Below are 27,563 nucleotides of genomic sequence, written 5' to 3' on the forward strand. Positions count from 1 at the left end.
GATCTCGAAAAACAAAGAAACCACAAACCAGTACAGTACAGTACTGTAGCTCGTGCTCAGACAACGACAATGATGGAATTGAATAATCATCAAATGAAAATGCTGCTCGTCTGGGATAAAAAAGTGATTTCAGATTGGTTTAGAAAAAAAAGTCACAAAAACAAGAACCAACAAAAAAAAAAAAAAAAACAACAAAACACAAACCACAAACACGCTCAAGAAAATGCTACAAACACAAGGACGACGACATAGACATTTAAAAATGGAGAGTCAAGCCAGCGAGAGAAACATGGCAAACCCCCATGCCCTTAGTCAATTAGCAACTCTTTTTGATACGCTGGTAGCCCGACGTACGGCGGAGGGGGTCGGTAGGCTGGCAGGTTGGAGTTGCTGCCAGACTTTTCCGACTCGACCGCTGCTGACGACTGGTGCTTGACCGACTCGAACGGCGGTGGGGGCTGGTATGCTGGCAACGTCTTGGTGCTGGCTGTTGCTGGAACAGGGGCAGCAGCAGAAGTAGCCGCGTTGAACGCTGGTGGGTGCTGGTACGCGGGAAGCGTGCGAGCGGGAGCAGCGGTGGTGGCAGACGGGCCGGATGGCGCCTGCGTCAACGTGCCATTGTCGCGAGCAGTACGAAGCTGCTCTTGCTGTTGCCGTTGCTTGGCCTGTTGCTCCTTAACGTCGGCAGGCAAGTATTGGTCCACAGAGTTACCAGTGAGGTTGCGCTCGTGCTTGTCGCCCTCGAGGATAACTGGGGGACGGGCAGCGAACGGGTTGAAGGGGCCGTAGCGGTGAGCCTGCTGGCGGCGGCGGTAAACGTACATGGCGACGCAGAGAACGAGCAGGAAGAAGAGGATGGCAAGGATGATGCCGGGCAGGATGGTCGTGTTGAAGTCGTTCGACGACGTGTTAATGTTGTTGTCAAACCCACCAGTGGGCGACGACGAAGGCAGGGCGCCATTGTTGAACACGATAAAGTTGAGGACGGGGTAGCCAACCACAATGCCGAGCGTGCCGCCGTTGAACGCGTCAGTGAGCTGGGTGATGAACGGCTGCGCGGCGGGCGAGTTGTCGTGGCCGTTGAGCGTAAAGTTGACAATGGTGGAACCGCAGGCATATCCGCGGGGGTTGAAGGTGCCGCTGGTCAGGCCGAGGAAGGTGAGCAGGTTGGCTTCAACCGAGCCACGACGGGCAGCGCTAAAGTCCGTGCACGGCGTGTCGAGCTCGAGCTGGTAGACCACGTTGGGCGTGGACAGGTCGGGCACAAGCGTAATGGCGAACGAGCCAACAGCAGAGTTGCCGCAAGAGTCGGTGGCGCGCAGCATAAAGACGGCAGGCGAGTCAGACTGCGCCTCGGCGGTCGTGGCAATCACGCTAAAGTAGCCAATGTACGTGCCAGAGGGATCGTCGATCGAAGTCCACATCAGCCAGTTGGGCAGTGTGTTTGCACCAGTGGAGGTGAGCAGCGTGTAGGTCAGCACGTCGCCAACGTCGTTGTCAATGAATGGCTGCGGCACAAAGACCTGGACGGTACCAGAGCCCACAGTGACCGAGAAGCTCGAGATGGAGCTGTTGAGCACGGGGGCGGTCGCGTCCGCGCAGTTGATCGGAGGGGTCGGTGCGACGGTCGAGGTGGGAGTAGCCGTGACATCGGTGACAGAGACAGTGCCAGTTGGCTCGACTGTGCCGGTTGGTTCGACGGTACCAGTCGAGTCGACGGTGACCGAGGGCTCGACAGTACCAGTTGGCTCAACAGTGGCCGAGGAAGACTCGACGGTGGCCGAGGTAGAATCGACCGGGGGCTCGGGATCGGAAGTGCCAGTGACTGAGGGCTCGGAAGTGCCAGTGACGGAGGGCTCGGAAGTGCCAGACGGCTCAACGGTGCCTTCAGTGGTAACAGACGGGGGCAAGACAGTGTCAGTGACAGGGACGGTAACGCTTGCGGTCGGGACGGACGGAGTGGGCACGCCAGAGTCAGTGAAGGAGGCCGTGGGCATCGAAGGAGTGAATGTGGCGGTGGCAGTGGCCGTGGCAGTGGCCGTGCCAGAGACCGACGCGGAAGGCACGGGGGTGCCCGACACCGAGATGGTGGCAGACGGGACGGGAGTGCCAGAGATGGATGCGGAAGGAACGGGGGTGCCCGAAACGGAGACAGTGGCGGAAGGAACAGGCGTGCCCGAAACCGAGACCGAAGGAACAGGAGTGCCCGAAGCCGTGGCAGAGGCAGAGGGAGCGGGCGTGCCAGAGACCGAGACGGTGGCAGAAGGAATTGGCGTGCCAGAGACCGAGGCGGATGGGACAGGAGTGCCCGTGGCAGTGGCCGATGCAGAGGGAACGGGCGTGCCCGAAACGGATGCAGAGGGAACTGGAGTGCCCGAGATCGAGACAGTAGCGGTGGCGGTAGCAGTGGCAGTGGCCGATGCGGATGGCACAGGGGTGCCCGAGACCGAGACAGTGGCGGAGGGAACTGGCGTGCCAGAGACTGATGCAGTAACCGAAGGAACGGGGGTGCCCGAGATCGATGCGGTAACGGAAGGAATAGGGGTGCCCGAGATCGACGCGGTAACGGAAGGAACAGGGGTGCCCGAGACCGACGCAGTGACTGAGGGAACGGGGGTGCCCGAGACGGAAACGGGGGTGACCGAGACCGTGACAGAGGGAACTGGGGTGCCCGAAACCGAGGGAGTGATGGAAGGAACCGGGGTGCCCGAGACCGAGGGAGTGACAGAGGGAACAGGGGTGCCAGAAACCGAGACGGGGGTGACAGAGGGAACAGGGGTGCCAGAAACCGAGACGGGGGTGACGGAAGGAACGGGCTCGGTGACTGAGGGAGTGGCAGTTTCAGTAACGGAAACAGGAGTGACCGAGACAGTCACAGAGGGAACAGGAGTGCCAGACACCGAGGGGGTCACAGAAGGAACCGGAGTGCCAGAGACCGAGACAGGGGTGATGGAAGCAGACTCGGGGATCGAGGGAGTGGCAGTTTCAGTGACAGAAACGGGGGTGACCGAAACAGTAACAGAGGGAACGGGAGTGCCAGACACCGAGGGAGTCACGGAAGGAACAGGGGTGCCGGAAGCCGAGGGAGTCACAGAAGGAGCTGGCTCGGTGACCGAAGGAGTGACAGTCTCGGTGGCGGAAGCGGGAGTGACCGAGACGGTGACGGAAGGAACAGGGGTGCTCGTGGGGGTGACGGATGCCGACTCGGTGATGGAAGGAGTGACAGTCTCAGTGACGGAGGGAGTAACAGTCTCGGTGGCGGAAGCGGGAGTGACCGAGACGGTGACGGAAGGAACAGGCGTGCTCGTGGGGGTGACGGATGCCGACTCGGTGATGGAAGGAGTGACAGTCTCAGTGACGGAAGGAGTAACAGTCTCAGTGACGGAAACAGGAGTCACAGAGACAGTGACAGAGGGCACAGGGGTGCTCGTGGGAGTGACGGATGCAGACTCGGTGATGGAAGGGGTAACAGTCTCGGTGACAGACGCCGGGGTGACCGACACGGTGATGGAGGGAACAGGGGTGCTCGAGACCGAGGGAGCGACCGTGCTGGAGGGAACGGGAGTGCTGGAAACCGAGGGCGCAAAAGTGCTGGACGGGGTGGGAGTCGCGGAAACGCTAGCGGCGCTAGAGGGAGTGAAAGTGGCGGTCGGGAGCGAGGTGCTGGAGACCGCGGGCGTGTTGGACGCGGTGGGAGTCGGAGTCGGAGCCATCGACGAAGCGGAGGCCGAGGGAGACATGGTGGCGGTAGCAGTGGCACTGGCGGTGGGAGTCGGGGTGGGCGTCGCAGTGCCGAGCGCGCGGCGGAAGACACGGCCTTGCAGCAGACGGTCGGCAGGGGGCAGGGCAAAACCTTGGTAGCGACCAGAGGCGGGCTGGCTGTCGGCAACCTCGCGGCGGTGCGTGGTCTTGGTGGCATCCTCGCTCAGGGGAATGAGCGTCTTGACAAGCTGGGCACCAGCGTTGGTGACAAACAGGTCGAAAAAGTAGAGGGGCGAAACCTCAATCGACGCCATGCTGGCCAACAGGCTGTCGTCGTCGACAAGCTCGAGCTGCTCGCCGAGCTGGGTCAGGGTGGAGATGGCGTCGGCGTTCTCGGCGGTGGAGACGAGCGCGCCCGAGCGGAAGTGCCACGAGACGGTGAGAATGCCATCGTCGCTCAGATCGAGGTTGTCGACATAGATAAAGGAGGCATGCATCGACAGGCGGTCGGCAAGCTCGTCGATGAGCTGGACAAGCTGGACAGTGCTGGGCATGGCGGCAAAGGCGCCGACGCTCGACGACATGGCAACCTCAAAGATAAAGAAGGGCGGCTGGTTGAGGGCCTCGTCGGGGTGGACGCGGATGAGGAAAAACTCGCTCTGCTCCTCGCCAGACACCGGGTCGACAGCGAGCAGCTGGATAAAGTAGTCGCCAATGTGCTGCTCGAGGGGCAGACCGAAAAAGGTCATGGTCGCAACATCAAAGGCAAGCCAGTTGGGCAGGCCCAGGCCACCAGGGCGCTGGGCAGAGTAGACGAGCGCCGCGCCGGACGAGCCGTGGCTGCCGAGCGGGTGCGAGCTCAGGGAGAGCTCAAAGCGGTAGCCAGCGTCAATCTCAACGTCCTCAATGGTGGCGCCTTCGACGGGGCGGCCGCCAGCAGGCTTGGCGATAAATCCAGCACCGCCACGCTGCTGGGAGGCACTCGCAGACGCGTCCACCAGCGCAAACGTTGCGCAGGCAGCGACGAGCGCGACTGCAGCAAACACTCGAGCAGAGAGCCGCATTGTGCAGGCGAGTAGAAAGAGAAAATTTAGGGGAAAGAAGAAGGAAGGGGCTCGGAAAAAGGTGAGGAAGCAGGACAGCGGGGCGCGACCTGTGGTGAAGAAACCAAGCAATTCGGCAAAAGCAGAGAACATGGGTGAGTCACTGAGATTTTTAGCATGGTCAGACAAAACCCCAAAACCCCAAAACCCCAAACCCCCAAAACGAAAAGCAACGAATCGATCAATATCGAAGGTGTTTTGGACGGTTTTTTGAAAAAAAAAAAAAAGGTTGAAAACCCCTCTCCATAAATGGGTTTGACAGGTTCAATAGAAAATGCCTTTCTTTCTTTTTTTTTTTTTCCTTTTTGTTTTTTTGTATTTATCGACCGTTTCTTTTATTGCATTTTTGAAACGAGCAACCTCCCCCTCCCCGAAGTGCACGTCTCGGCGAGTGTTTGTGCTTTGGAGATGCGCGTCAGGCAGTTTGCAACGAAGGGGGCGACGAGTCGAAAAAAGGAGCGTTGGAGAGAGAAGTTTTTCTGGGATGCAGGATTTTTTGACAGGTTCGCGGTTCAAAAGGCGCCTTTTTTTTTTTCTTCTTTTTTTGAATTTCATTTTTTTTCGCTTTTTTTCGCGCTCGGGTTTCATGTGCTCGTCGCGGTGGTGGTGTTGCCTATGGCTTGATCACTTTGACAGGGAGCACCGGCTTCATGGAAAACACAGCCACTTGTCTTCATCCACCACGCAAACCCCTCGTTGCTGCACTGCCCGGCTGCACGTCGTTGATGAGATCACCTCTGCGACCACAAAAAGCATCGTCAAGGGCGCGAAAAGAACCGCAGAGAGGTAGGGCGTGAAGGTTTTTTTTTTTTTTTTTTTTTTGCTGGCTGTTTTTTGTTTGAAATTCAGTAACGGAAAAGAATGCGTTAAAGTCTTCTTGCCGCTACAAACCACTAAGAAACCTTCCCACCAAAAACCCAGCTGTAATCTTTTTTTTTTTTTTTTTTTTTTTTTTTAAAGGGATGATGCGGTGTTCGATGCATTCTTCTTCCGATGCTCCAGAGTCCTTTCCAGCAAAACCTGCACCCTGCACAGCACGCGGATGACGGGCGATCCGCGGCGGGCAAGGTGCAAAACGACAAACAGGTTGAAAATGCAGACTCATTCGGTGTGCCTTTCGAGCGTGGAGCCATGACTTTTTTTTTCTTTTCTTTTCTTTTTTGCTCTTCTTTTGCTCGCTGCTTGCGCTCCGCTGCGTCGCCCAGCAGCCTCAACCCCTGATGCAGTGTGTTCCCCGGCCATAGCACGCTCCAGATCCACGCTGGCTGAGGCTGGAGGGGCAGACGGAGCGACAAACCGCGCATTGATCAAAGTGACAGGAGCTGTCAAAAAAGCCAATACCTGCTGATTAAGACAAAAAGACAAGAAAAAACGAAAAAGAAAAGAATGAGATCAACCCAATTTTGGCCAACGCTTTTACATCGGACTTGTTCATAGCGTCCCCAGCCAAAATGACAGTTGAAGAGCGAGAGTGTGTGTGTCGCAGAGGAGGAGGGAGTGGGCAGGCAGGGACAGATTGCGACTCGCAGCGCGAAAAGCATCGGGTCTGCCAAAATAATCTCGTCGAATCACTCATTGGTTTTGTTGTGGATTGGTGTTTTGAGGTTGGCAAAGACCGCGAAATCTGCTGAATCCAGTCTTCTATCACCCCCCCTAAAATGAAATCAAACCGAAAGGCTTGGCGGTGGCGTGCTGTCGGAAAAAGCCGAGGCAACCCGACGCTCAGGGCTCAACGGCCAGACGTGTGAAAACACTGCGACGCAAAAACGAAAAAATCTCACCGAAAATTACAGTCTCGTCCCGCCCCTCAGCCGATAGATCTGGAAAGCAATCGGCAAGAAAAAAGAGCGTCCGACCAGAGACACTTGGCTATTTTTAAAATTGACCAAGAGACCGCAGATGTAAACAGCGTCTCGAAGTGTGTGCGCCTCCCGGCCATCCACTTGTCATCCAAGACAGTGGACATTGAGGTTTCCGAACAAACCGCTACTTACGTCCGTCATCGACGATCAAAGACGACACCACTAAAAAAACATTCTCTCACCTTTTGCCGTCAAACCCCCCTCCCCATCACGCCTCCGCAAAAACGCACGAGAAAACCGGAAGTGTTGGAGACCGATCGGAATTCTGATTCATTGGAGCGAACGCAAAAATTCATGCATGCACCACCACCATGAATCGCACAACCATCAAAAAGCCTCGCAGCACCGAACGCACAACATTGCTCAACGAACAATACAAGGCATCTTTGGGGCACCCGTTTTCAGACAAACGTTTGCAGAAACTCGCCCAGCTCAAACTGCTGAATGCGTTGCCGACAGATTGGACATGCAGCGGCCTGGGTGCGCTCGAGCAGCGACAGGGCGCACGTCTCGCAGACACATGCGTGACGGCAAGGAAGCAGCATGGCGGTGGGCTCGGCATCTCGACAAACGGTGCACTGGCGGTGGTTGGCGGACGAGTTGGAATGTTCGTCCGAGGTTGCGGACGCGTCCTGGAGTTGCCGAAAACACGCATCAAAGCTCGGGCGGGCAGCAGCGACAGGCAGGGTGCACTTTTGCGCCAAGGTCCACACGAGATTGACGCTGTTGAGAGCGGCAGGGGAACGAGTCAGATGGCGATCGGGCTCCCAACGTGAGCTGGCACTTTGCAAGCGCGAACCAAGGACGCGCGCGTGTTCCCCGGTACAAAGCTCTGCAAGAACCATCCCAAAGCCATGGACGTCCGTCTTACGCGAGAGATGGCCGGTGGCTGCGAGCTGCGGGCACAGGTAGTACTGGGTGCCCAGCGTTTTGCCGGCGCGAACAATGCAATGCTCGTTGTCGCCCAAACGCGCGTCGCGCATGGGGATGGTTCGCGAAAGCCCAAAGTCGGCGAGCTTGGCCGAGTGCGCTGCGTCCAGCAGCACGTTGTCCGATTTGACGTCCAGGTGCATCAATGGCATGTGCGGAACGAGGCGCTGCAGAAAGACCAAGGCGGATGCGATATCGAGGGAAATCGACAGACGACGCGCCCAGTCGAGGTCTGCAGGCCTGACGTCCAGACACAGACGTAGAGTGCCGTGAGCCGCATAGTCCAGCACAAGGAGCACGTCGTTCTCGTCGACGGCGTACGCCAGGAGCGCCACGACCGCTGGATGGCGGTACCGAGACAGCGCTTGGATCTCTGTCGACGCGAGATCGAGTGCCGTGCGATGCGCCATCCGCGAATCGAGCCTCTTGATGGCGACACGCGTTCCATGGAGCACGCCCGAGTGGACTGTGCCGAACGCACCGCGGCCCAGCACTGTCGAGGGAGCAAAGTTGCTCGTTGCCGCGCGCAGCGTTGACACGGTCGTCTGCGGCACATGCGCGCACCATGCGCCAGGCTGGGCTGCCCGCGACTGGTGCGCTTCGCCTGACGACGCCAGCGCTTGAGACGGAAGCAGCGGCGCTGGAGCGGCGCCGAGAGCTCGGTCCTGGTGGAGCAGCCGATTGGGCGCCAAAACTCGACCGGCAACTGGCGTTGATCTGATCTGCGACTCGTGTGCGCCACCTTCGTCCGCGCTCACTGCGCCAGATCGCTCGATAGTGACTGCTTGTGCGATGGGATGAGCGGCAGTGGCGTGCGATGGATGCAGGGCGGACTGCGCTGGTTGAGGCGGCGCGATCGCTGTTTCGCGTTGAATCTGAATCACGCTCGACAAGTCGCTCCTCGCGGTTGGATTCAACGCGACTGGTGCGAGTGCAGCGGCTTCAGCGATTGAACCGCGGGTGCTCTGTGCCGGCCGTTGTGAAGCGGGAGGCTGCGAGGTCGTCGTCGTTGTCGTTGTCGTTGTCGTTCGCTGATTCTCCATCACAAACAATGAATCAAGATTGAGTTTGCATGAAACGAGAAGCATTTCCAAACCATCTCTGCGATCTGTGCCCTCTGTCAAACCCCGATGCTTGATGTTGTGTATCGCTGTCAGTTCCTCCTCTTGGTGGAAAAAAAGGCCTTTCATTGTGAGGATAAAAGCACAAGACATACAAGCACACCAAAAAACACACAGACGCACACACAAACAGCACACAGTCAAAAATGCGACAAAATAAAAAAAAAGGAATCAGGCATTGTACACATGGCAAAACACCAAAAATCAAACAAAAGGCGCAAACAGAACAGAGAACCCCGTTTGCAATCACAACCCGAAGCACACAAACCAACAACCGCTGCTGGCGGTGAGGAAAGTGCGACCAGTTCCCAGAAGAAGACAACAACAAACTGAAAAAAAATGTTGTTAACGACGGCCAATGCGGACGGGTCTTGGTCCCGGTGGGGTGACAGCGGGTGTAGCCTTGAAGTTGGTGACGGGAGATGAGCTGCCGCTAAACTGTGAGAGGGCAGCGGCAACAGCGCCGCCAGACGCAGGTCGGGGAACCGGGGAGCCGCCGACTGGCGAGCTTGCGCCAGAGGAGCCGAGGAAGCTGCCGGGGATTTGGATTTTGCCGGGGCGGCTTGCGCTGTCACGACGGCCGACCGGCGGATGGTCGTCGAGGCTGAGTGCGTGCAAGGCAGCGGCCGGTGAGGCGGGAGCAGGCGATGATGCGCCTGCGGGGGAGGCGGGTGCGGGTGCCGGGGATGCATCGCCGCCATTGCTGACGGGCGTGGAAGATTTGGCAGGGGAGCCAAAGGCGGCAGCGGCTTCGGCGCGATCCTCCTCGACCCGTGAGCGAGCGGCATCGGCAGCGGCCAGAATTTGGGAGACATCGATCGGCTCCGAGCCAGCGGGCACGATGAGCTGGGTGTCGCCGAGGACGTGCTCGTGGCGTGGAATCTGCGACATGTTGGAAGCACGGAAGACCTCGCCCGAGATGCCGCCGCAGAGGGAGGCGAGCGTGCGACCAGGCGTCACCAAAAACCGCAAGAGCGAGGACACGTAGAGCGAATTCCGGCTGTCGTTGCTGGTCTCCTTGTAGTATGTGTTTGGTGCGGATGCCTGGGCAACAAGCATGGAAAGGGCGGGAGTCACCTTCGCAAGGCCTTTCGCGGGCGGAGTGGCCCACTGGCTGACGAGGCTGACGCCATTCTCGGCAGCGGCCGAGAGAATGACCAGGTTGAACGGGTTGCCCGCGCCGCCCATCATGCCGACGACCGAGTCGAGTGGAATGGAAACATTGGCAAGATCGTCTGCATCCTCGGGGAAGGAGGAAGCGCCTGCAGGCAGCAGGTAGTTTTCGCCTAGTTGCTGGACGCTGTGGCCAAAGAAGGCGAAAATGCCCTGGTTTCCTGTTGACGAGAGCGCTTGGATGAACACGTCTATTGCGCCGGTAATGTCGTCGCGTGTGGCGTCCAGCAGCAGCGAGCCCGTGCTGCCGATCGCGTTGAGCAGTGCGTCAACGTCCTGCGCGTCCTGCTTTGCAAACTTGAGTTCGGCGTCGCCCGGGTAGTTGTTGATGCCGATGATGAGGTGGCTCAGCGACATGGTTGCTTTGGGTTTGTTGTTTTGTTGGGTTGTGTGTGTAGCTTGGCCGAAAACCGTCAACCGTTTTGAAGCAAGTGGGGGGTTGTGCCTTGACACTCGGAAGGGGAGGGGGGTTTTTACAAAGTAGCGCACACTCTTGGGGAATGTGAGATGCACGAAAACAAGGAATGCTGGAACGAAGCGGTAGTGTCCGAGACCTGCCTCTGTGAGCGAAACACAAGTTGAAGTGAAGAGAGTGAGCGAGACCATTGCAACTGAGAGACAACAGCCAAGTCACAAATCGCAGCAACATCATCATCATCATCATCACCGTCGCCTTCCATCCATCCACATCTCAAGCATGTCTACTTTGGTCTGCTGTGTGGTGTCGAAGTCGAAGGTTGACTGTTCGACCCGATCAACCCCCCAATTCCACTCCACTCCACTCCACTCCACACAAACCACCGCTTTTTTTGATGTCGCTCTGATTTCATTGCTTTGAAGTCGTCAACGAACAAAATCGCAACGAAATCGCAACGAAATCGAAGCGAGGTTTGAAAAATAAAAAAATGATCGGAAACAAAGGAATCAATATTGGAAAAAAAAAAAAAACGAGTTTTTTTCAAATAAAATAAAAAAAAAAAGAAAACGATGGTTTTTTGAATCGTGGAAAGCAAAAGAAGAAGGACGTTGTGAGGGGGACGAACAGAGAGACACACATTGAATGTGACAAGGAAAAGTGGGACGAAGGGCGAAGCGGAGGGGGGGGAAGAGCAGCGGCAGGAGAGAAACACAAGGCGGAAAGAACGAAATCAAAAAAGATGGAAACAGAAAGGTTCGTGGGGCGGGTGAAGGAAAAGATACCCAGCTCGAGTCCGGATAGTGAGTGGTAGAGTATGGGAAAACTCGCGCTTGTCCGTTTTCAACTTGAAAAAAAAACAAAAAAAAAAACAATAACAGTTGCTGGGTGTGCTGCGCCTCCCCCCATTGCCCCACATCTCCCTCATCGCGAGGCCAGGCCACAAAAACCACTCGCATGGCGACACCATCACGACAGGAGACACACGTGGAGCGGACGCCGCCCAAAGTCCCCCCAATCGCAAGCGAACCAAAAAGCGCTGTTGGAGCAAACCGGCAATGCAATCTCATTCAAAACGAGGTTTTTTGTATTTTATTTTGTTTTGGCTTGTGTTTGATTACCTCACAATTTCAGGGAAAACGACTGAGAAAACAAAACAAAGAGTCAAAATGAAAGAGGAAATTGTAATGAACAATTGTGTGGTGCTTTTGGATGAACAGTGAGAATGGAGCATTTGAACCACGAGAGAATCAATTCACCGACCGCAACACAAGCCCAACCACCGTGTAGCAACAGTACTCTTTGTGCAGCTTTTTTGACGCAAAAGCCACAACAAAACAAAACGAAAACACATTCAGTATGATCAGAGCGAGCAAGCGAGCGGCTATTCGTTCTTGCGCCGTTGCAGGTTTTTGCGGTTTTTCCGAACACCTCCACCGGCCAGAATGGAAGGGAAGGCAAAGGTCATGTAGGGAGCATCCGCGAGTGATTCCTAAGTCACAGAAGCAGGAAGATAGGAGATTAGATGCAGTCATTCGAGGAGCAAAATTCACCTGGAAAACGTACCTTCAGCAACAACGTCGTTGGAAGCTCAAGACTCGTTCGCGTCAGAATACCAACATGCCCAAGCAACGCTAGTGGGACGGGGGTTGAAATGTAAAAGAGCTGATTGACTGGGTCGATGCCACGAACAATTCCTGTGTGACAACAAACGTTGGGAAATCAGTATCTCGACCGCAAACTGCAAACTCCCCCTGGCAACAAAAAAGCACACTCGATAGCGTACCCAATCCAATGCAGGGGCTTTGTGGAGTGGAGGCAAGAATTTGGGGCGAGGTCGCGCTAAACTCGCCGAGATCAAAGGCGAGGGCACTGTCGTCATGCTTGAGCAAGCCTACCACGCTGACATTGAACGCAAACAGAACTTGGCTGGGCGGAACCTCTGCGTGCATGACACGCAGTTGGACTGCAGACCACGGAACCGCGTACGGGACGAGATGCAAGAGCGACTCTGCGACGGAACTCTCCTCGAAATTGCCGTCAACAACGCCCGAGTCTTGCAGTGTCAGGAAGTAGATGGAAAATTGAAGATTGCGGAGCTGGTTTGCTCCGAGAGGCGGCGGCAACGTCACGCGCTGATGGACAGGAATGCCCGAGGTGGATTCGGCCGACCAAGGGGTCCTGAGCATTTGGTGAATCGCCGGTGCCTCGTGCATGGGAGGAAACGCGACGCCGCCAGCGTTCGAGAGAATGCGTGAGACGGGTGCCTGGAGAATGTCAGTGTCCAGAATGGGCAAGTTTTTCGCGGGCATGTTGGTAAAGAACTGTGCAATGTGGGATGGACGGCTAAAGCAGAGGACATCGAGAATGAGATCGAGTCCAAGACCTGTTGCAAGAGAATGAGAGCAAACAAAAAAAAAGGGGGGGGGAACCGAACGGACGGTAAGTAAGTTGTCATCGCGAAAGAGTGTGTTCGCGGACACACTGACCTTTGACCCATCCATGCGTATTGATAATTAGAGGAAGCTGGGGTTGTGTAGCTGCGAGCTCTTGGTATTGCTCGAGTAATGCCAGAACGGCTTCAAGGTAGGCCTCTGGGTCGGATTTCGCCGACGACTCTCCAATGCAAAACGCGCTGCGGCCAATGACAGCAAATGAGCAAGCGTAAACAATGCTGAAATCAATGCGAGTTGCGCAAGCAAGAAAACGAGACGTACAGGTCTGGTTGCTGCAAGTGCGTGAAGGATGGACCTGCGAAACGCAAAAGATAAACGAGATGAGCATGTGGAAACGTTGGGGAGAACTGGAATGAGTGAAACGCAGCCGTACCAAAACAAGGCTCTGTCACAATATTGAGGGCCACAAAGCCGCTAGGTGTGAACTCGCATTGGCCAGGATCGGTCTCGATATACGCCACCGCTGGGTAGCTACAGTAGGAGCAGATGATTTAGTACCTTGATGCACAACAAGCAACTCAACTGCAGTCGAAATCTTACTGGTCGAGCAATACGTTCACTAAGAATCGGCACAGCGTCGATTTGCCGACATCTTTGCCACCGCATGCAAGAATAACAGGTGGATCTGTGAGGGTGTCGAATGTTGTACACAAAGCAATCATAGAGTGAGGCACATCTTAAAGATGTTTTCAAGACTTTCCCTTGAAAGGCGTTACCAGGTCGAGAATATCTGTGCGCAACGAGTCCGTCCGCCAATTGGGACCATGACGGCGGAACACTGAACAAGGGTATCCGGTGATCCAAACGGAGCTGTCAGACAAAGGTTAGTCGCAGAACTGACCCGACGACACCACAAGCAAAAACCAAGAAAGACGCTCTTGTAAAATCTTACTCCAAAAGCAGACTCGATGTGCAGTGAGAAACTCAAATCGGACGGGAATTGACGCTGCATGACATCGTGTCAGTAATCATTATCACATCACCCAAGTCAAGTCTTCGCCAAAGGGCAGAACACAATCCGTACCTGGGATCCAAACACTGTGTACGCCTGGCCAAGCGCAGTCGTCACGCGACGAGCAGCCGAAATGTACGCTTGCACAAGCAGCACCGTGTCTGTCGTAGCTATAGATGGAATGGCGGTCGCAACACGCTCCTGCCACCTGGCAAATTCATCGTGCTCGTCGTCGGATTGAAGCGGTGTGCCGTTTACGTCCATTGGCTCGCTAGTGCTCATCCGACGAGCGCGCGAGCTCTTGGCGAATGCATTGTGCGTGGTCGTTGGCTCGTTTTCCGTTGGATTGAGAGCGGTACAAGTGGTGAGACTCGCTGCCAGCGTTGAATGCAACGGATGCCATCGGAGCGAGATTGGTCCTCGTGGAGCTGCGGTGCTCGACGAAGGCGTGTGATTGGCGCCAGTCGACCGTTCCTGGGTGTGTTTGGTCTTGCTTTTCACACTGGATGACGCGTGATGGACTGCGGTGCTGGTGGTAGCGGCGGCGGAGGTCGGCTGGGGCGATCGCAGCACGCTCCCGAGCACAGCCAGCTGTCCCGCCAGCACGCAGAGCCGCAGTTCGCCTAGAAAGATGAATGTCTGTGTTCAGCAAGTGCATGGGGTTGGTTTGAGTGAGTGCGAGGGCCGATTGGGGACGCAGGGCATGCAGCCTGCGGGCCTCGTGGACCAACCTCGCCAGGAGACAGCACGATCGCAGTGGTCGCAGGCTCGACGGCAGCAGCTGGATCCGCGACGAGTGCTGATGATGATGATGATGAGGATGGAGTGGGTGGTTGTGGTGGTGCTGCTGATTTGGTGGCGATCGGTGGAAGCACCAACGGGACGACTCGCATGTTTGGAGGTCGTCGAATCTGAATCAAAAACTGAGACTGACTGAGCAAACAATGGGCGATATGTGTCTGAGAGTGAGATTGAGCGAATGGGATCTGCAGGTGCTCTGAGTTGCTCTGAGTTTCAATTTGACCAGTTTCCGGCTGACTTGGTTGTTACCCCTGTGCTGCAGCCGCAACACACCTCGGTTCATCTACTTTGCGTCTACTTGTGCCTCATCCTTTCGAGTGTCACAATCCAGGCGGTACAATGCAACGCTTTGACGAAGCTTCCGCTCACACTCTGGTGCTTGTTCCATGATCCTGATTCATTCACCTTCTCTCCGCGGTACGTTTGTCGATCATTCAGCGGCTTTTTTTCTTGTTTCTCCAACTCTCCGACTCGCTTGCAGCCGAATGCGATGATGATGCTGATGATCCACTCTTTCTTGTTGTTCTTGTTGTTGTTGTTGTTGTTTGGTCGATTTGTTCGCACTTTTAGGCCGCAGCAAGCGAGTAAGCCACAAAACGCAATCTCACTCACAGAAGACCACAGCATCCCGCTTTGTTTACACTCCTTGCTTGCATCCATATTGCAAAAGGGGGGGGGTAGTGAGCGGGAGGGATGACAGAGCCTCAGTCACCCCACGGATGGCGAAGAGTACCAGCGGTCACCCCCTCTCTCTCTCTCTCTCCCTCTCTCTCTCCCTCTCTCTTCCCCGTAAATCTCTCTCCCTCTCGCTTTTGTTTCAAGCAATGTTGCTCGTGCGTCCCTCAGTCCAGAATGCGATCGAGTGAGCACCCGCTGGGGTTTTGCTTTCCAATCCGCCAAATTAACAAACCCCCACATATGGGAGGACCCGCTCACCCACCAAATACCCAAATACGTATCGCTCGCCATCACTCACTCACTATCACGATAGTAGATCACGATCACGATCACGATCACGCTGTTGCTTTGGCTGCTTTTGCTTCGAATGTTGCTTGTGTTCAATCTGAGCCAATGACACGGAGCGGATGGGAATTGGTCGACGATCGTGGTTGGACTTTGGTTGTTATGGGGAAGCTACCAATTTGAATCCCACACTCAACTCACTCACTCACTCACTCACTCACTCACTCACTCACTCACTCACTCACTCACTCACTCACTCACTCATTCACTCACTCACTCACTCACTCACTCACTCACTCTCTGTTGGATTCACTCACAGAAGACCCGAAACGATGACAGCAAGCAAGATCGCCTTCGCTCAGCTCCTACCAATGATGCTGCTGCTGCTGCTTGTTGTTGGTGTGATAAATCACATCCCGTTGGCGCAAGCAGCGAATGCTTGTGGCACGGGCGGCGTGTGCGTTTGTACGGGAGTGGCGGTCGATTGCAGCTCCAAATCGCTCACGGCCATCCCAAGCGCAATCCCAGCCAGCACACAACACCTGTACGTGTTGATGTTGATGGCCGTCGAATTTGCCATGAATTTGAAGCATCACCCCCTCTGTCTCTCTCTGACTGCTGATTTTTGGCGTAACGGTCGATCTAGGAATTTGTTCAACAACCACATCGCCAGCGTTTCTGCGAGTGCATTCGCAGGCCTGACTTCGCTGACCTACCTGTAAGTTGCGCAATACCGTAAAAGTCGTGCATATTCACTCACATCAATGGCTCACTCGGTGTCTGTAGATCTCTGGAAAGCAACGCAATCACCAGCATTCCCGACACGGCATTCGCAGACCTGACTGCGCTGAATTGGTTGTACGCAAATCGACCAAAGAAGTGCACAGTGTCAGAAGCACCAACAGCTTACGAGCGCTTGCGATCTCAATTCTGTAGACTAATGACAAGCAACTTTCTCACCAGCCTTTCTGCAAGTACATTTGCCGGCCTAACTGCGGTAACAGTATTGTAAGACAGCTCGGTTCGTGAAGAAATCGCACACGCACAAACGGCTCACTCGTTTGCCCCTCGATGTCTAGGTCTCTGTTCCAAAACGAGCTCACCAGCATTCCCTCAAACTTATTCACCGATCTTACTGCGCTGAGGCAATTGTAAGCATTCATCATAAACATGAATCATCACACTCAAACGGCTCACTCGGTTTGCGACTCTACCTTGTAGGAATCTGGGCTACAACGATCTCACCAGTCTTCCCCTTTCTGCATTCACTGGGCTGACTGCACTGAATATCTTGTAAGCCAGCAACGACCTGAAGAATCCACCACACACAACCCGCTCATTCTTTGATGATTTCATCTCCAGATCTCTGCATCGGAATCAAATCACCACCGTTCCTGCCAACATGTTCCCAGGCCTTAGTGCACTGAAGGAATTGTAAGGAAGCAAAATAGTGAAGTACCACGCATACACGCACACAGCTCACTTGTTGGCAACTCTATCTGCAGATATCTGCACCAAAACCAGATCACCAGCGTTTCTGCAAACGCATTCACAGGCCTGAACACGCTGACTTCCTTGTAAGCGAGCCGCTTTCATTGCATGTATTCGATTTGCCTCTTACTTTGCGGTACTTGCAGGTACTTGGGGAACAATCCCTTCACCACTTTGCCGCCCGGTCTGTTCAAGGGCCTTTCCAATAGCTTGTTTTTGTCGGATTCATCCCAATCACTAAGCCCCAACAGCTTTACTGTCGCTCCGCCCGGCACATACGGCACAGCAACCAATCCAACCAGTACGTAAAGCGTTCACTGCAATCCTTCCACGTGATGGGTTCATTGACATTTTGTGCTACAGAGTGTGATACAGCGTGTGCGACCTGCTATGGCGCGGGGTCCGGTGCGTGTTGCTTTACCAATTGCCTGTTTTGCACGTCGTCCGCCGTGTGCTCTCAGTGCTATGATGGATACGTTATGATGGACAGCTACTGCCTCGCATCCGCTGCCACCAACGCAACGATCGCCTCCGTCGCTTCAGTCGCGTCCATCGCCTCTACCTCGGTTGCATCGGTTGCATCCATCGCCTCTACCTCTGTTGCTTCAGCTGCGTCAGCCGCGACAATGGCATCGATCGCCTCGGCCGTTTCAGCCGCGTCCTCGCAATCTGCCTTGGCTGCCTCGGCTGCCTCGACCAGATCTGCATCAGTTGCGTCGCGTGTTTCCGCCACGTCTGTACTGTGGGCGACGTATGCTTCCAGAGCTAGTGCTTCCTCAGTATCGCAGGCATCCGCATCTGTCGCTTCCGGTGTCTCCGCTAGCTCGGCATCCTTTGCTTCCATTGTTACTGCATCTTCTGCCTCGCAAGCGTCTGCATCTGTCGCATCTGCTGTCTCTGCTACCTCAGCGCTCTCGGCCTCGTTTGCTTCCATCGCTACTGCATCTTTCGCGTCCATTGCCTCACAGGCGTCCGCATCTGTCGCTTCGGACGTTTCTGCTACTTCGGCGCGCTCGGCCTCTGCTGCGTCAACTGCATCGGCATCAGTCGCATCTGTTGCATCAACCGCATCGGCATCTGCTGCATCCGTAGCATCCTCTATTGCAAATCGTGGCGGTGGCGGCTCCGACGACTCATCTTCATCGTCAGTCATTATCATCGCCGCTGTTGTGGCGGCTCTTGCAGTTATTGTCATACTTGCCCTGGTATTCATCGTGTTGCGGCGCCGACGCACCCAGGGTTCAATCAGGCGACCGAAGGACTCTACTGGTCCCATTCACGAGGAGGCTATTGAAATGACAATCTCTCCTCTGAACCATTCGACTCGATCTCAGAGAGAGGAGGAGATTTCAGCGTATGCCGTGGTCGGTCAAAAACAGCCAGAACCGTTGTACCAGGCTATCTCGACAACTGCCACAGAGGTGGTCTACGACTATGCGAGCGCATATGTTGCCGGTAGCAACTCTCGTCGTGTTCGTGATGGCTTGACGATCGTGAAGCACCTTGCCAGTGGCAACTTTGGCGATGTGGCGCTGGGTCAACTGCCGTTCAGCGTGTTGCCCCCGCGAGCTCAAAACTTGCTCGGACCCACGACGTCCGAAACCGTGCAAGTTGCAGTCAAGTCTCTCAAGTCCAACGCAGATGAGAAGTCCAGCAAGGACTTTGAAAGCGAGGCGAAATTGATGGCTCCGTTTGTGCATCCGAATGTCGTGCGCTTGCTTGCGGCTCTAGTAGAGTCCGAGCCGCATCTCGTTCTGTTGGAGTTTGTGCAGTACGGCGACCTGCGTACACTGCTGCAAAAGTCCAAGCTCCACTCGCTTTGGTGGACACACAATGAGCAGATCCACGCCATTCGTCAGATTGCACTCGGCATGGAGTACCTGGGCACGCTCCACTTTGTGCATCGCGATCTCGCTGCGCGCAACTGCCTCGTGGGCCAAGGAATGGTGGTCAAGATTGCCGATTTCGGACTCTCTCGTGAACTCGCCTCCGAGAACGATTACTATCGCATGCAAACGCGTGGCAAGCTTCCTGTGAAGGTGAGCTGAGGGTGTGGAAAGGTTGTTGCTGCTCGCGTGCGGTTGAATGCTGATTTTGTTGAATGTTGCGTTTGTAGTGGATGGCACCGGAAACAATGACCTTCCGCAAGTTCTCTACCATGTCCGATGTGTGGTCGTTTGGTGTGACTGCCTGTGAGTAGAGTCGTGATTTGCTGAAGTTGTGCACCTGTGTCAAAAATTGACTGCTGTTGGTTGATTTTGGTAGGGGAATGCTCCACCTACGGCGCGCCGCCATACGGCAAGATGGATGGGCGAGATACTCTGGCTCATGTGGAGGCCGGAGGTCGACTACCCAAGCCGGAGCAATGCTCGGCTGACCTTTATAACTTGATGATGAGCTGCTGGGACATGTCGCCCGAAAAACGCCCGACCTTTGCTCAGCTTGTCAAAGCCCTGGCAGCGCTTCAAGATGGGACGACGACCCGCGAAATTGGTGCAATGCTGTAAAACCGGTCCACTTGCAGCAAATTGTCATTTTATCCTCGTGTGGCAACGCGACCCAAGCTTGGGCCCATGCCGCTCGGAATGGAAATGATCGCGTTGTTGTGCTTGTTGGTCGTGACAGTATTTGTCTGTGTCCGATGTTCTGAGCTCTGCAGCAGTTTGCGTGGCTCTTCTTCTTCTTCTTCTTCTTCTTCTTCTTCTTCTTCTTCTTCTTCTTCTTCTTCTTCTTCTTCTTCTTCTTCTTCTTCTTCTTCTTCTTCTTGTTGTTGTTGTTTTCTTGCTGTCGGTGATGGTATTGGTGTTGTTGCTGCTGGAGTAGCAATCTCGAAAAGTCTTTGCAAAACATTGAGCAAAACGGATTCACAATGATGCAGGCGTTGTCGTTTCCCATCGACTGCTGGGGGAAACTCATTTACAATGGCTCGGGGGAATGCCTCATGCGGAAAATTGGCATGTGCAGATTTTGGGATGGAAATTCATGGGGGTTGGTGGTTGGGGGAGAGAGGTGTGCGAGGGGGCGTGGGGAGAGATTGAATCTGGAGCGGAAATTTGAACGCCAAAAACGAAAAAAATCCCGCGCGTCTCTTGTTTTTAAGCAATCCGAAATTGCAGATTGAAATCCTCACTCTCTGTTTTTGCTTCCAACAAACCATCAAGCTCCTCACTCTGCTAGCACTGTAGCGAACCAGCAAAAGACAATGTCTGACACGTTCAATCCCGCCATCCCCACCACCTCGAATGATGGCAAGTCGACTGGCCGATTTGGCTATCGCACCCCAGCCGAGGAAGTCGTCACCGAGCTCGGAATCGACTTGAGCGATCGCGTCGCAATTATCACCGGCGCCAGCAGCGGTCTTGGCCAGGAAACTGCGCGCGTTTTGGCCCTCAAGGGTGCTCGTATCATTCTAGGTATGTGTGGGAGTTGTATGATGTTGTCGGGCTGTTTGCGCTTTGCCAAGTTGATGCCAACGTTTGATACGTCCCCGTTTTGACCATTTGCTCCATCCAGCCATTCGCAACCTCGAGGCTGGTCAAAAGGTTGCTCAAGAGATTCAGCAAAGCACCGGAAACACCAAGATCGAAGCCATGCTCGTCGATCTGACCTCGCTCAAGAGCATCAAGGAGTTCGCCGACACATTCCTCGCCAAAAAGCTCCCGCTCAACCTCCTCGTCAACAACGCCGGTGTAATGGCCAATCCGACTCGCGAGACCACCGCCGACGGCTTCGAAATGCAATTTGGCACAAACCACCTTGGGCACTTCTACCTCACTCAGCTGCTCACGCCCGCCCTGGTTGCTGCGGCGCCGTCCCGAGTGGTGGCTGTCAGCTCGTTGGGCCACACCTTCAGCCCGGTTGTGTTTGATGACATTAACTGGGAAAAGTCCTACGACAGGTGGCTCGCGTACGGGCATTCCAAGACGGCGAACGCCCTGTTTGCACTCGAGCTCAACAAGCGTCTCAGCCCGAAGGGTGTAATTGCCGTTTCCCTGCACCCGGGCGGCGCTGCGACAAACCTGAGTCGCCACATCCCTCGAGACTATGCAATCAGCCAGGGATGGATGAACGAGGATGGCACGATGAACAGCGTGTTCAAAACGGTCGAGCAGTGCTCCTCGACCACCGTGTACTGCGCCATTGCGCCCGAGGTCCTGGAGCATGGTGGTGCCTACTTTGAGGATTGCAACCTGGGTGTTCCGGCTCCGCACGCCTCAGACCCGCAAGCCGCTGCCAAGCTTTGGGAGGTCTCAGAGAAGTTGATTTCCAACGCGCTCAAGCAATGAGATCGCACGCTCTCCTAGCTTGGAGTGTACAGCTCTGTGTTACTTTTTGTGTTCCTGGTCTTGTGCTTTCCTGTACCGTATGCAAGAACCTTCCGCCTGCTGCGTTGGTTTGGCTGAGTCCCTAACCGAAATCAAGCCTCGTCCCGCCTTGTTTTGACTCGTATTCTGACTTGTGAGCTTTCCAATGCATCCCCGCCTTGTACAGTCATTACTTTCATCATCTGCCTGTCTTTCACTTTGTTTAAGCAGTGGTATTTTTTCACCTCATCTCAGTCTCCCTTCCTTACGTTTACAGTTTTGTATGCACATTTCAAACGGTGTCTATTTCACCCGCCCCGCTCATCGTCCCGCTTTCCCTTCGCGCACTCACTCACTCCGCCTTTCCTCGCTATATCGCTTCTGATCTCTTTTTCGCTCCTCCTGTGCGAGGGTCTGAGTGCTGGCCATTGGCTTCCTGCTGGCCATATTTCACGCGACTTGGCTCGCGGTTTTTTACTTGTTTCTTTGGCCATTCTGCCGCTCCTCTTTTGGCCGGTCGCTTTCGGTGCTGCAGCCACCGCAGTTTTTGGCTGCTGCTCCTTCTCCTTTCAGCCACGCTGTGTTTGCATCTTGTGGATTGGATGAAGGCGCAGCAGCATGCAGTGCTTCATTGGAGTTCGCTTTTGAAACCAAAAAAAAAAAAAAAAAAAAAAAAAAAAAAAAAAAAAACGGAACCCACGCAATGGAAACCCAAAGAACGAAAAAAAAAAAATCCTGCTTTTTTTTTTTTTTTGGTTTTTTTTTTTTTTTTTTTGGTTTTCGGTTTTCCGGTTTTTGTGAGTTTTCGCGCTGAATGGTGACGACTGTTGGATGGTGGTTTGACTGTGTGTGAACGCGCATGACATCTTTCAACCCGAAGCGAGAAAGCGAGGAATGGACTGGGTGACTGGATGAAGTGATGACGATGGGCTCAGAGTGATGACCGACCACGAGACTGCCGGCCAGCAATCGCCGTCTCACTCTCCATCGCTGTCGTCGCTCACTCTCACTCGCATCGTTCGATCTGGGACCATTCATTCATCCTCTTTTTGTTGTTGTTGCTCCATTTGCTCGCTCAGCGCTGTGAGGCGTGCTCGTACTCAACCGTGCTCTTTGCACAAAAAAGTTCGCTTTGACTTTCACACTCTCTCGTTCTCATCCTCCCCGTCACCACCGCACTCTCTCGACCGGTCTGTTGGAGTACTCTATTACTCCCATTTCGCTTGCTTTGTTTGCTGGTGGTGGTGTGCGCATTCGCTGCGTGCTCTGTTCGGTGTGGTTTCCCACTCGGTTTCCGTTTGGGTTCCTCGATCTCCCGCGCTCTCTCTCTCTCCCTCTCGTTCTGATTCTGTCTTTCAATCCCTCTTCCTTCTGGTCATGATGATGATGATGATGTTTTGTGGTCATTCTGGTGTTTTCCTCTTCCGTTGCTTCCGCTCACTGCCAGTTTCCGCTTCTCCACTTCAGTCACTTGATCCCCGCCAAAACCCGCTCTTCCCCATTTCCCCTCGCTTCCGATCGCCATTCTCCTCTTTTCTTCCGATTTCGATTCCTGTTATTTTGTTTCCATCTTTGCTTTTTTACTTTTTTTCTTCCAAGTAAGTCTCACTGCCAGCCTGTTTCAGTAGAAGCTTTCAGGTCACTTGATACGATACGTCCTTCCTTCTTTAGTTTTCTGTCAGTTTCCCTCAACTTTCTTTCATTGCGCTTTTGCGGGTGTCTCCTGACTTGACTCGTGTGACATTTGCAAAAATCGCGAAATCAGAACATTATCAAACGCAGCTGATGTGAGGGTTGTTGGATGGTAGGGGTCGGTAGCTTGGAACTTGGTTGTTTGCGCCTCGCTCTCTCTCTCTCTCGCTCTCTCTCTCTCTCTCTCTCTCTCTCTCTCTCTCTCTCTCTCTCTCTCTCTCTCTCTCTCTCTCTCTCTCTCTCTCTCTCTCTCTCTCTCTCTCTCTCTCTCTCTCTCTCTCTCTCTCTCTCTCTCTCTCTCTCTCTCTCTCCTCCCCTCTCTCTCGCTCACTCACACACTCACACGCTTACTGATGCATTGTCAATGATCATGACTGCCGTTTCGTTTTGGTTGGTTTTGCTCACTCCTTCGTTGCCTTGTGTGTTTTGCAGTTGTTTTTCATTCTCCCTCTCTCCAAGTCACTCCAGTGAAACACACACACACACTCTCTCTCTCTGCTGCTGCTTTGAGGCTCGCTACGTGCGTGTTCACAAACTAACAAGTCCCTTCTTGTCACCCACCGTCATGGCGACTGCCGTGTCCGACACTGGTAACCCAATCTCTCAATCTCTCGCTCTTGGTTGTTTTTGTTTTTCCCATCATGACTCTCACTCTCACTCTCACTCTCACTCTCTCGTGCCCTGCTCGCCAGACTGGATTGAAGTCGACACCGCTGACGTCTTTACGACGCGGTATCTCGACGAGGAAACTGCCGGCGACGATGGAGCAGACGACGACTCGCGATCCAATTCCTTCACATCGCCTGCAGCTGCAGAGCCAAGCACGAATGCAACGACTGCAAATGCCACACAGGCATCGCAAAGTACAGCGCATTCGAACGCTGTCGCTGCCATTACGCTAACGGCTGCAGCACGGCCCTCGTCCCAAACAGCAGCCTTGCCGCCGACATCCCATCATGCCACCGCTGTTGCTCTCCCTTCGTCGGGATCTTCCACAATGTCCTCGTCGCTGGCGACATCGCCATCCTCGGCGAGTGATCCGTCCAACGCAGGATCTGCTGAAGTATCGGCATCCACGGCCTTGGTCACCGCCGCAGCCATTCTCGGCGGCTTTTCCGGCTTGCACGCTGCTCTCCATCCTACATTCTCCAGCGTCATTACAACATCAACAGCAGCCAAGGCAACAGGCCCCACATCAATAGTCCATCATGGCAACCCAGGACCAGCCGCCTCGCCTAGTCATCACAGCGCGTCGTCCCTGCGCTCCTCCCCCATTAGCTCGCAATCCTCATCAAACACATCATTGCATACCATTTCGGCGCACGGCAGCTCGGGAAACATACAAGCCACCGTCGCTGCCGCTGCGTCAACTCCGAAACACCCGGATCCACCGCGGACTGTGCGCGAAGGCCAGCTGCGCAAGCTGGGCTACATTTGGCGGAATCGTTGGTTTGTCCTGACCGAGTCGACGCTCTTTTACTTTAGCTATGGCAACCGCAATCCGACCGACTTGATACACCTCGATCAGGTCACGTCGGTCTCCCTCAAGCTGGAGGAAATTTACACCCACTGTCTCATTGAGCTTATCGCCAAACCAGCTACCAAGTGGGTGCTCTGTGGCGTTGACGCTGAAGAGACCGAGTCCTGGCTGAGTGCCATCAAGCTCTGCGTTGCTGCAGCCTCCAAGCGAGCCAAGCGACGTGCCTCACGACACGCCCGCCAGTCAACGGTTCTCTCCGGCAGTGTACCTGCTTTGGCTGCATCAACACCGGGACAGCCGTCGTCGGCAGGGACGCTGTCGTTGGCCGTCCCCGGCACCGCCGCCGCCATGACCAATCGCAGCATTGGGGGTGTCGCTGGTACGACCCCCTCAAACAGCATTGTCATTAAAGCCGGTGCCCAGTCTGCGCGCAACCACCGAGGCGTCCGACCCAATGACACAGACGACTCGCCGCCAACATCCAACTCCAACTCGACCGGCACATCTGTGGTCAATTCGTCCGCCGTGTTTGCAGGCCGTGGAACTGGCAGCGCGCCAACGTCCAACGCAGCGACTGCCATGGCCATCCCCTCTTATGCGCTTCGCCGCTACAACGAAGTTGGGCCCATTCCTGGCATGGCAGGCACTTCCCCGGCACACTTTGACCCCGCGTTTTGCACAACTTCAAGCACCGTAGTTTCACCGTCCAATCACGCTGGCGGCGCACAAAGGGGCGGTTTCCCGCCTGGCATCATGTTGGATGCGAGCGAAGCTGGGCAATTCATGTTTAGCACCAATTCCAATCCGCTATCGCCGACATCGCCGCCCATGTCGCCTCCACAGCACGCGGTTGGGTCTTACATGCCGCCACCCAATCCTGGCTCGACGCCCGTCGCTGGGCCTCATCCCGGTCTGCTTTCTGCCTCCATGGTGGCTAGCAAGCTCAAGCCCTTCCCTTCCACGCCAGTGTTCATCATGGGAGGTGACGACCGATCCGAAACGTCGTCGGTTGCTTCGCGCTCGCGCGTCAACACGGATTTCTCTGTCGCCGGTGATGCCGAACACCACGATGATCAGCAACAGCAGCACCAACAGGCCTCCAACCGCGCCGCGCTGCTGCGATCGGAAAGCGTACTTTCGGAGGAATCGACCTACTCTCGCCCTCCTCCGCCGCTGCCTCCAAAGACGCAGAACTTTGCAGCGCAGTTTGCCGATGTTGATCTGAACAGCGGCAGCACCAGCCCTCAGCCGTACCAAGAGTCGTCCCGGCACGGCGACGACGACGACACGTACTCTGTCAACTGCTTTGAGGACGACACGGGCACCATGCGTTACGAGTATCGCGGTACGTTTACGCCTGTCGATCGCACGCGCTCGGACACGACAGCGACATCGGCAACACGTGCTTCGACGGACGCAGACTCGCTCCCCCGCGCGCCAGAGGGTGACCGCGATCTGGAAATTGACGACTTGATTGAATATGAAATTGTCCCGCCACAGCTGGGTGTTGTCGCCAGTCCCACGACGTTTTTGGACACGCTGAACGTGTCGATTCTCCGCGACACGATTGCGTGCAATCCGGACTCGCCTCTGAGTCACATTAGCCGGTACCTCACCAACGTCGCCAACAAGGCGGTGCATATCGGGCAGTTGCTGGCCAACCGCCCGCCATTTGAAAAGGTCAATGCACCGCCGCCGCCTCCTCCGCTCGTCACGGAGCGCGGCTTGCTCGACGCCCTGCGCGAGCTTGGAGCAACACAGCAAAAGGTCGCCGACATTGCCGACTACCGCTTTGTATACCACGTTCTCGCTGCCGACCCGCAGCCTCGTATTCGCGTGTGCAATCTGCTTCAGTTCAAAGCCACCGTGGCAACGTTTGAGTGGAAGGCCTACTTTTACCTCATGTGACGTGCATTCCCTGTACTTTTTTTTTCTTCCCCCCCCCCGTGTTTTTTTAGTTTTTGTACTTGTAGTAAAATCAGCTATCTCAAATGAGTTCAAGTCGTAAATCAGCGATGAGCTGAGTGTATGAGTACCTTGCGAGTCGAGAATAACGGGGATGGTTGGGCAAGTTGTGGTTTGTTTGTTGTTTGTTATTGTTCAGTGATAACAGGTGGCCTGGAACAAACCTCAACAGAGTGTCAGCTCAAGTGTTGGAGTAGATGGTCACATCCTAACTTACTGCTACGCTAATGCAAAGAGGGTTCCCGTTCAAAAAGCGGCCGCACAGAAGATTTAGCGGGATTTTTCAACGGCTCGAGATGAACACGCACCGCGACGGTCCAATTGACTGCCACGACCTCCCTCGCATACATACTACATTGGAAATATGTTTTATAATCACTGAAAATCAGCAGACATGGCGCTTGGCAAGGCAGTGTGGGGAAAAGAGGGTCTGCAAAAACGCGGCGTCGAGTGGCGAGTCCAGCACGGTCATTTTCGACTCAACCATTGTGATACTCGCAGCCAATGGCTATTATGCTTTAAAGGTATTGGTTGGTAATGTTATTTGGTGCGGAATGGCACCAATTCGAAAAACTGCCCCGTACCGACAGGTGTTGGATGCCATGCTGCCCACTGCACCCATAATTTGGTCTTCCAAGTCCAAAAAGTTGCCCAAATTTTGGAAATTTATGAATATTCAGAACCGTGTCAGGACCCGAGTTTGCGTCCGTCCAGCCGGCGAGGTTAGCCGGTGGTAGTTAATGAGGATTTAGCATATTCTGGTGTATTTGGATGCTTTTGGATAGTTGTCATTGCGCATTTTGTATCAATCAATCGACGTTACCTGGCCAATAGCTCTAAGCCCCAACCCGTGGGAATCGGAGTCTCACAAACCGCAGAAACTGCATCACTTTGAAGGGATGTGTTGGGTAGGGCTGCGCGCAGCAACGACCTGAAGTGCCAAACCGACAATAACATGTCGATCTCCAGTGCGTTTCCCGACACTCGACACTTGGTTTCATCTTTCCAAAGCAGCCGCCTTTGTTTTTTGTTTTTGCGTTGTGTTGTTGGAGAGCAGCGACCCCCCCCCCCTATTTAGTTTTTTGTGTGTTTCAGTATCCTTTTTTCTTTTGACAAGGGCTTCTTATCCATACCAAACCAAACTCGCCTCACT

The 27,563-nt window shown here is 54.6% G+C and overlaps 7 protein-coding genes across 7 annotated transcripts; 3 read left to right on the top strand and 4 right to left on the bottom strand.

The window, feature by feature from the left end:
- Positions 1-111: 111 nt before the first annotated feature.
- On the bottom strand, positions 112-4,766 carry CAOG_06566 (hypothetical protein; the record flags this gene model as incomplete). Its single annotated transcript, XM_004345265.2, has 1 exon — positions 112-4,766. One exon carries the CDS (start codon positions 4,764-4,766, stop codon positions 309-311), a length of 4,458 nt encoding a protein of 1,485 aa, XP_004345315.1. The 3' UTR covers positions 112-308.
- A 2,302-nt stretch (positions 4,767-7,068) lies between these two features.
- CAOG_06567 (serine/threonine-protein kinase PBS1) lies at positions 7,069-8,640 on the bottom strand (the record flags this gene model as incomplete). The annotated part of the gene is made up of 1 exon (XM_004345266.1): positions 7,069-8,640. One exon carries the CDS (start codon positions 8,638-8,640, stop codon positions 7,069-7,071), a length of 1,572 nt encoding a protein of 523 aa, XP_004345316.1.
- A 137-nt stretch (positions 8,641-8,777) lies between these two features.
- CAOG_06568 (hypothetical protein) lies at positions 8,778-11,449 on the bottom strand. Its single transcript, XM_004345267.2, has 2 exons — positions 11,428-11,449; positions 8,778-10,451 (listed from the first exon to the last, which is right to left on the bottom strand). The coding sequence occupies exon 2, from the start codon at positions 10,246-10,248 to the stop codon at positions 9,064-9,066; it is 1,185 nt and encodes a 394-aa protein (XP_004345317.2). The 5' UTR covers positions 10,249-10,451; positions 11,428-11,449; the 3' UTR covers positions 8,778-9,063.
- Positions 11,450-11,483: 34 nt separating this feature from the next.
- CAOG_06569 (hypothetical protein) lies at positions 11,484-14,636 on the bottom strand. The gene is made up of 11 exons (XM_004345268.2): positions 14,446-14,636; positions 13,787-14,353; positions 13,655-13,708; positions 13,479-13,572; positions 13,303-13,387; positions 13,136-13,233; positions 13,024-13,057; positions 12,796-12,941; positions 12,093-12,692; positions 11,873-12,003; positions 11,484-11,798 (listed from the first exon to the last, which is right to left on the bottom strand). Exons 1-11 carry the CDS (start codon positions 14,605-14,607, stop codon positions 11,691-11,693), a joined length of 2,079 nt encoding a protein of 692 aa, XP_004345318.1. The 5' UTR covers positions 14,608-14,636; the 3' UTR covers positions 11,484-11,690.
- Positions 14,637-15,032: 396 nt separating this feature from the next.
- On the top strand, positions 15,033-19,829 carry CAOG_06570 (proto-oncogene tyrosine-protein kinase FYN). Its single transcript, XM_004345269.2, has 13 exons — positions 15,033-15,099; positions 15,798-16,022; positions 16,125-16,196; positions 16,265-16,336; positions 16,415-16,486; positions 16,558-16,629; positions 16,700-16,771; positions 16,841-16,912; positions 16,984-17,055; positions 17,116-17,270; positions 17,333-19,008; positions 19,086-19,161; positions 19,235-19,829. The coding sequence occupies exons 2-13, from the start codon at positions 15,811-15,813 to the stop codon at positions 19,474-19,476; spliced, it is 2,865 nt and encodes a 954-aa protein (XP_004345319.2). The 5' UTR covers positions 15,033-15,099; positions 15,798-15,810; the 3' UTR covers positions 19,477-19,829.
- A 342-nt stretch (positions 19,830-20,171) lies between these two features.
- CAOG_06571 (short-chain dehydrogenase/reductase SDR) lies at positions 20,172-21,379 on the top strand (the record flags this gene model as incomplete). Its single annotated transcript, XM_004345270.2, has 2 exons — positions 20,172-20,382; positions 20,483-21,379. 2 exons carry the CDS (start codon positions 20,172-20,174, stop codon positions 21,253-21,255), a joined length of 984 nt encoding a protein of 327 aa, XP_004345320.1. The 3' UTR covers positions 21,256-21,379.
- A 158-nt stretch (positions 21,380-21,537) lies between these two features.
- CAOG_06572 (hypothetical protein) lies at positions 21,538-26,430 on the top strand. Its single transcript, XM_004345271.2, has 3 exons — positions 21,538-21,554; positions 23,398-23,555; positions 23,658-26,430. The coding sequence occupies exons 2-3, from the start codon at positions 23,531-23,533 to the stop codon at positions 26,351-26,353; spliced, it is 2,721 nt and encodes a 906-aa protein (XP_004345321.1). The 5' UTR covers positions 21,538-21,554; positions 23,398-23,530; the 3' UTR covers positions 26,354-26,430.
- The last annotated feature ends 1,133 nt before the right edge of the window (positions 26,431-27,563 follow it).

This window comes from Capsaspora owczarzaki (assembly GCF_000151315.2).
Source record: "Capsaspora owczarzaki ATCC 30864 unplaced genomic scaffold supercont2.11, whole genome shotgun sequence".
Lineage (NCBI taxonomy): Eukaryota > Filasterea > Ministeriida > Capsasporidae > Capsaspora > Capsaspora owczarzaki.

Coding starts and splice junctions, on each gene's coding strand:
- CAOG_06568 (XM_004345267.2), bottom strand. CDS start 10,248: ATGTCGCTGAGCCACCTCATCATCGGCATCAACAACTACCCGGGCGAC.
- CAOG_06569 (XM_004345268.2), bottom strand. CDS start 14,607: ATGCGAGTCGTCCCGTTGGTGCTTCCACCGATCGCCACCAAATCAGCA. Junction 13,234..13,302: donor GTGAACGTATTGCTCGACCA/GTAAGATTTCGA, acceptor CTCCTACTGTAG/CTACCCAGCGGTGGCGTATA. Junction 12,942..13,023: donor CACTTGCAGCAACCAGACCT/GTACGTCTCGTT, acceptor CATTGGCCGCAG/CGCGTTTTGCATTGGAGAGT.
- CAOG_06570 (XM_004345269.2), top strand. CDS start 15,811: ATGACAGCAAGCAAGATCGCCTTCGCTCAGCTCCTACCAATGATGCTG. Junction 17,271..17,332: donor CACAGCAACCAATCCAACCA/GTACGTAAAGCG, acceptor TTTGTGCTACAG/AGTGTGATACAGCGTGTGCG. Junction 19,009..19,085: donor GTGGCAAGCTTCCTGTGAAG/GTGAGCTGAGGG, acceptor TTGCGTTTGTAG/TGGATGGCACCGGAAACAAT.
- CAOG_06572 (XM_004345271.2), top strand. CDS start 23,531: ATGGCGACTGCCGTGTCCGACACTG. Junction 23,556..23,657: donor GACTGCCGTGTCCGACACTG/GTAACCCAATCT, acceptor CCTGCTCGCCAG/ACTGGATTGAAGTCGACACC.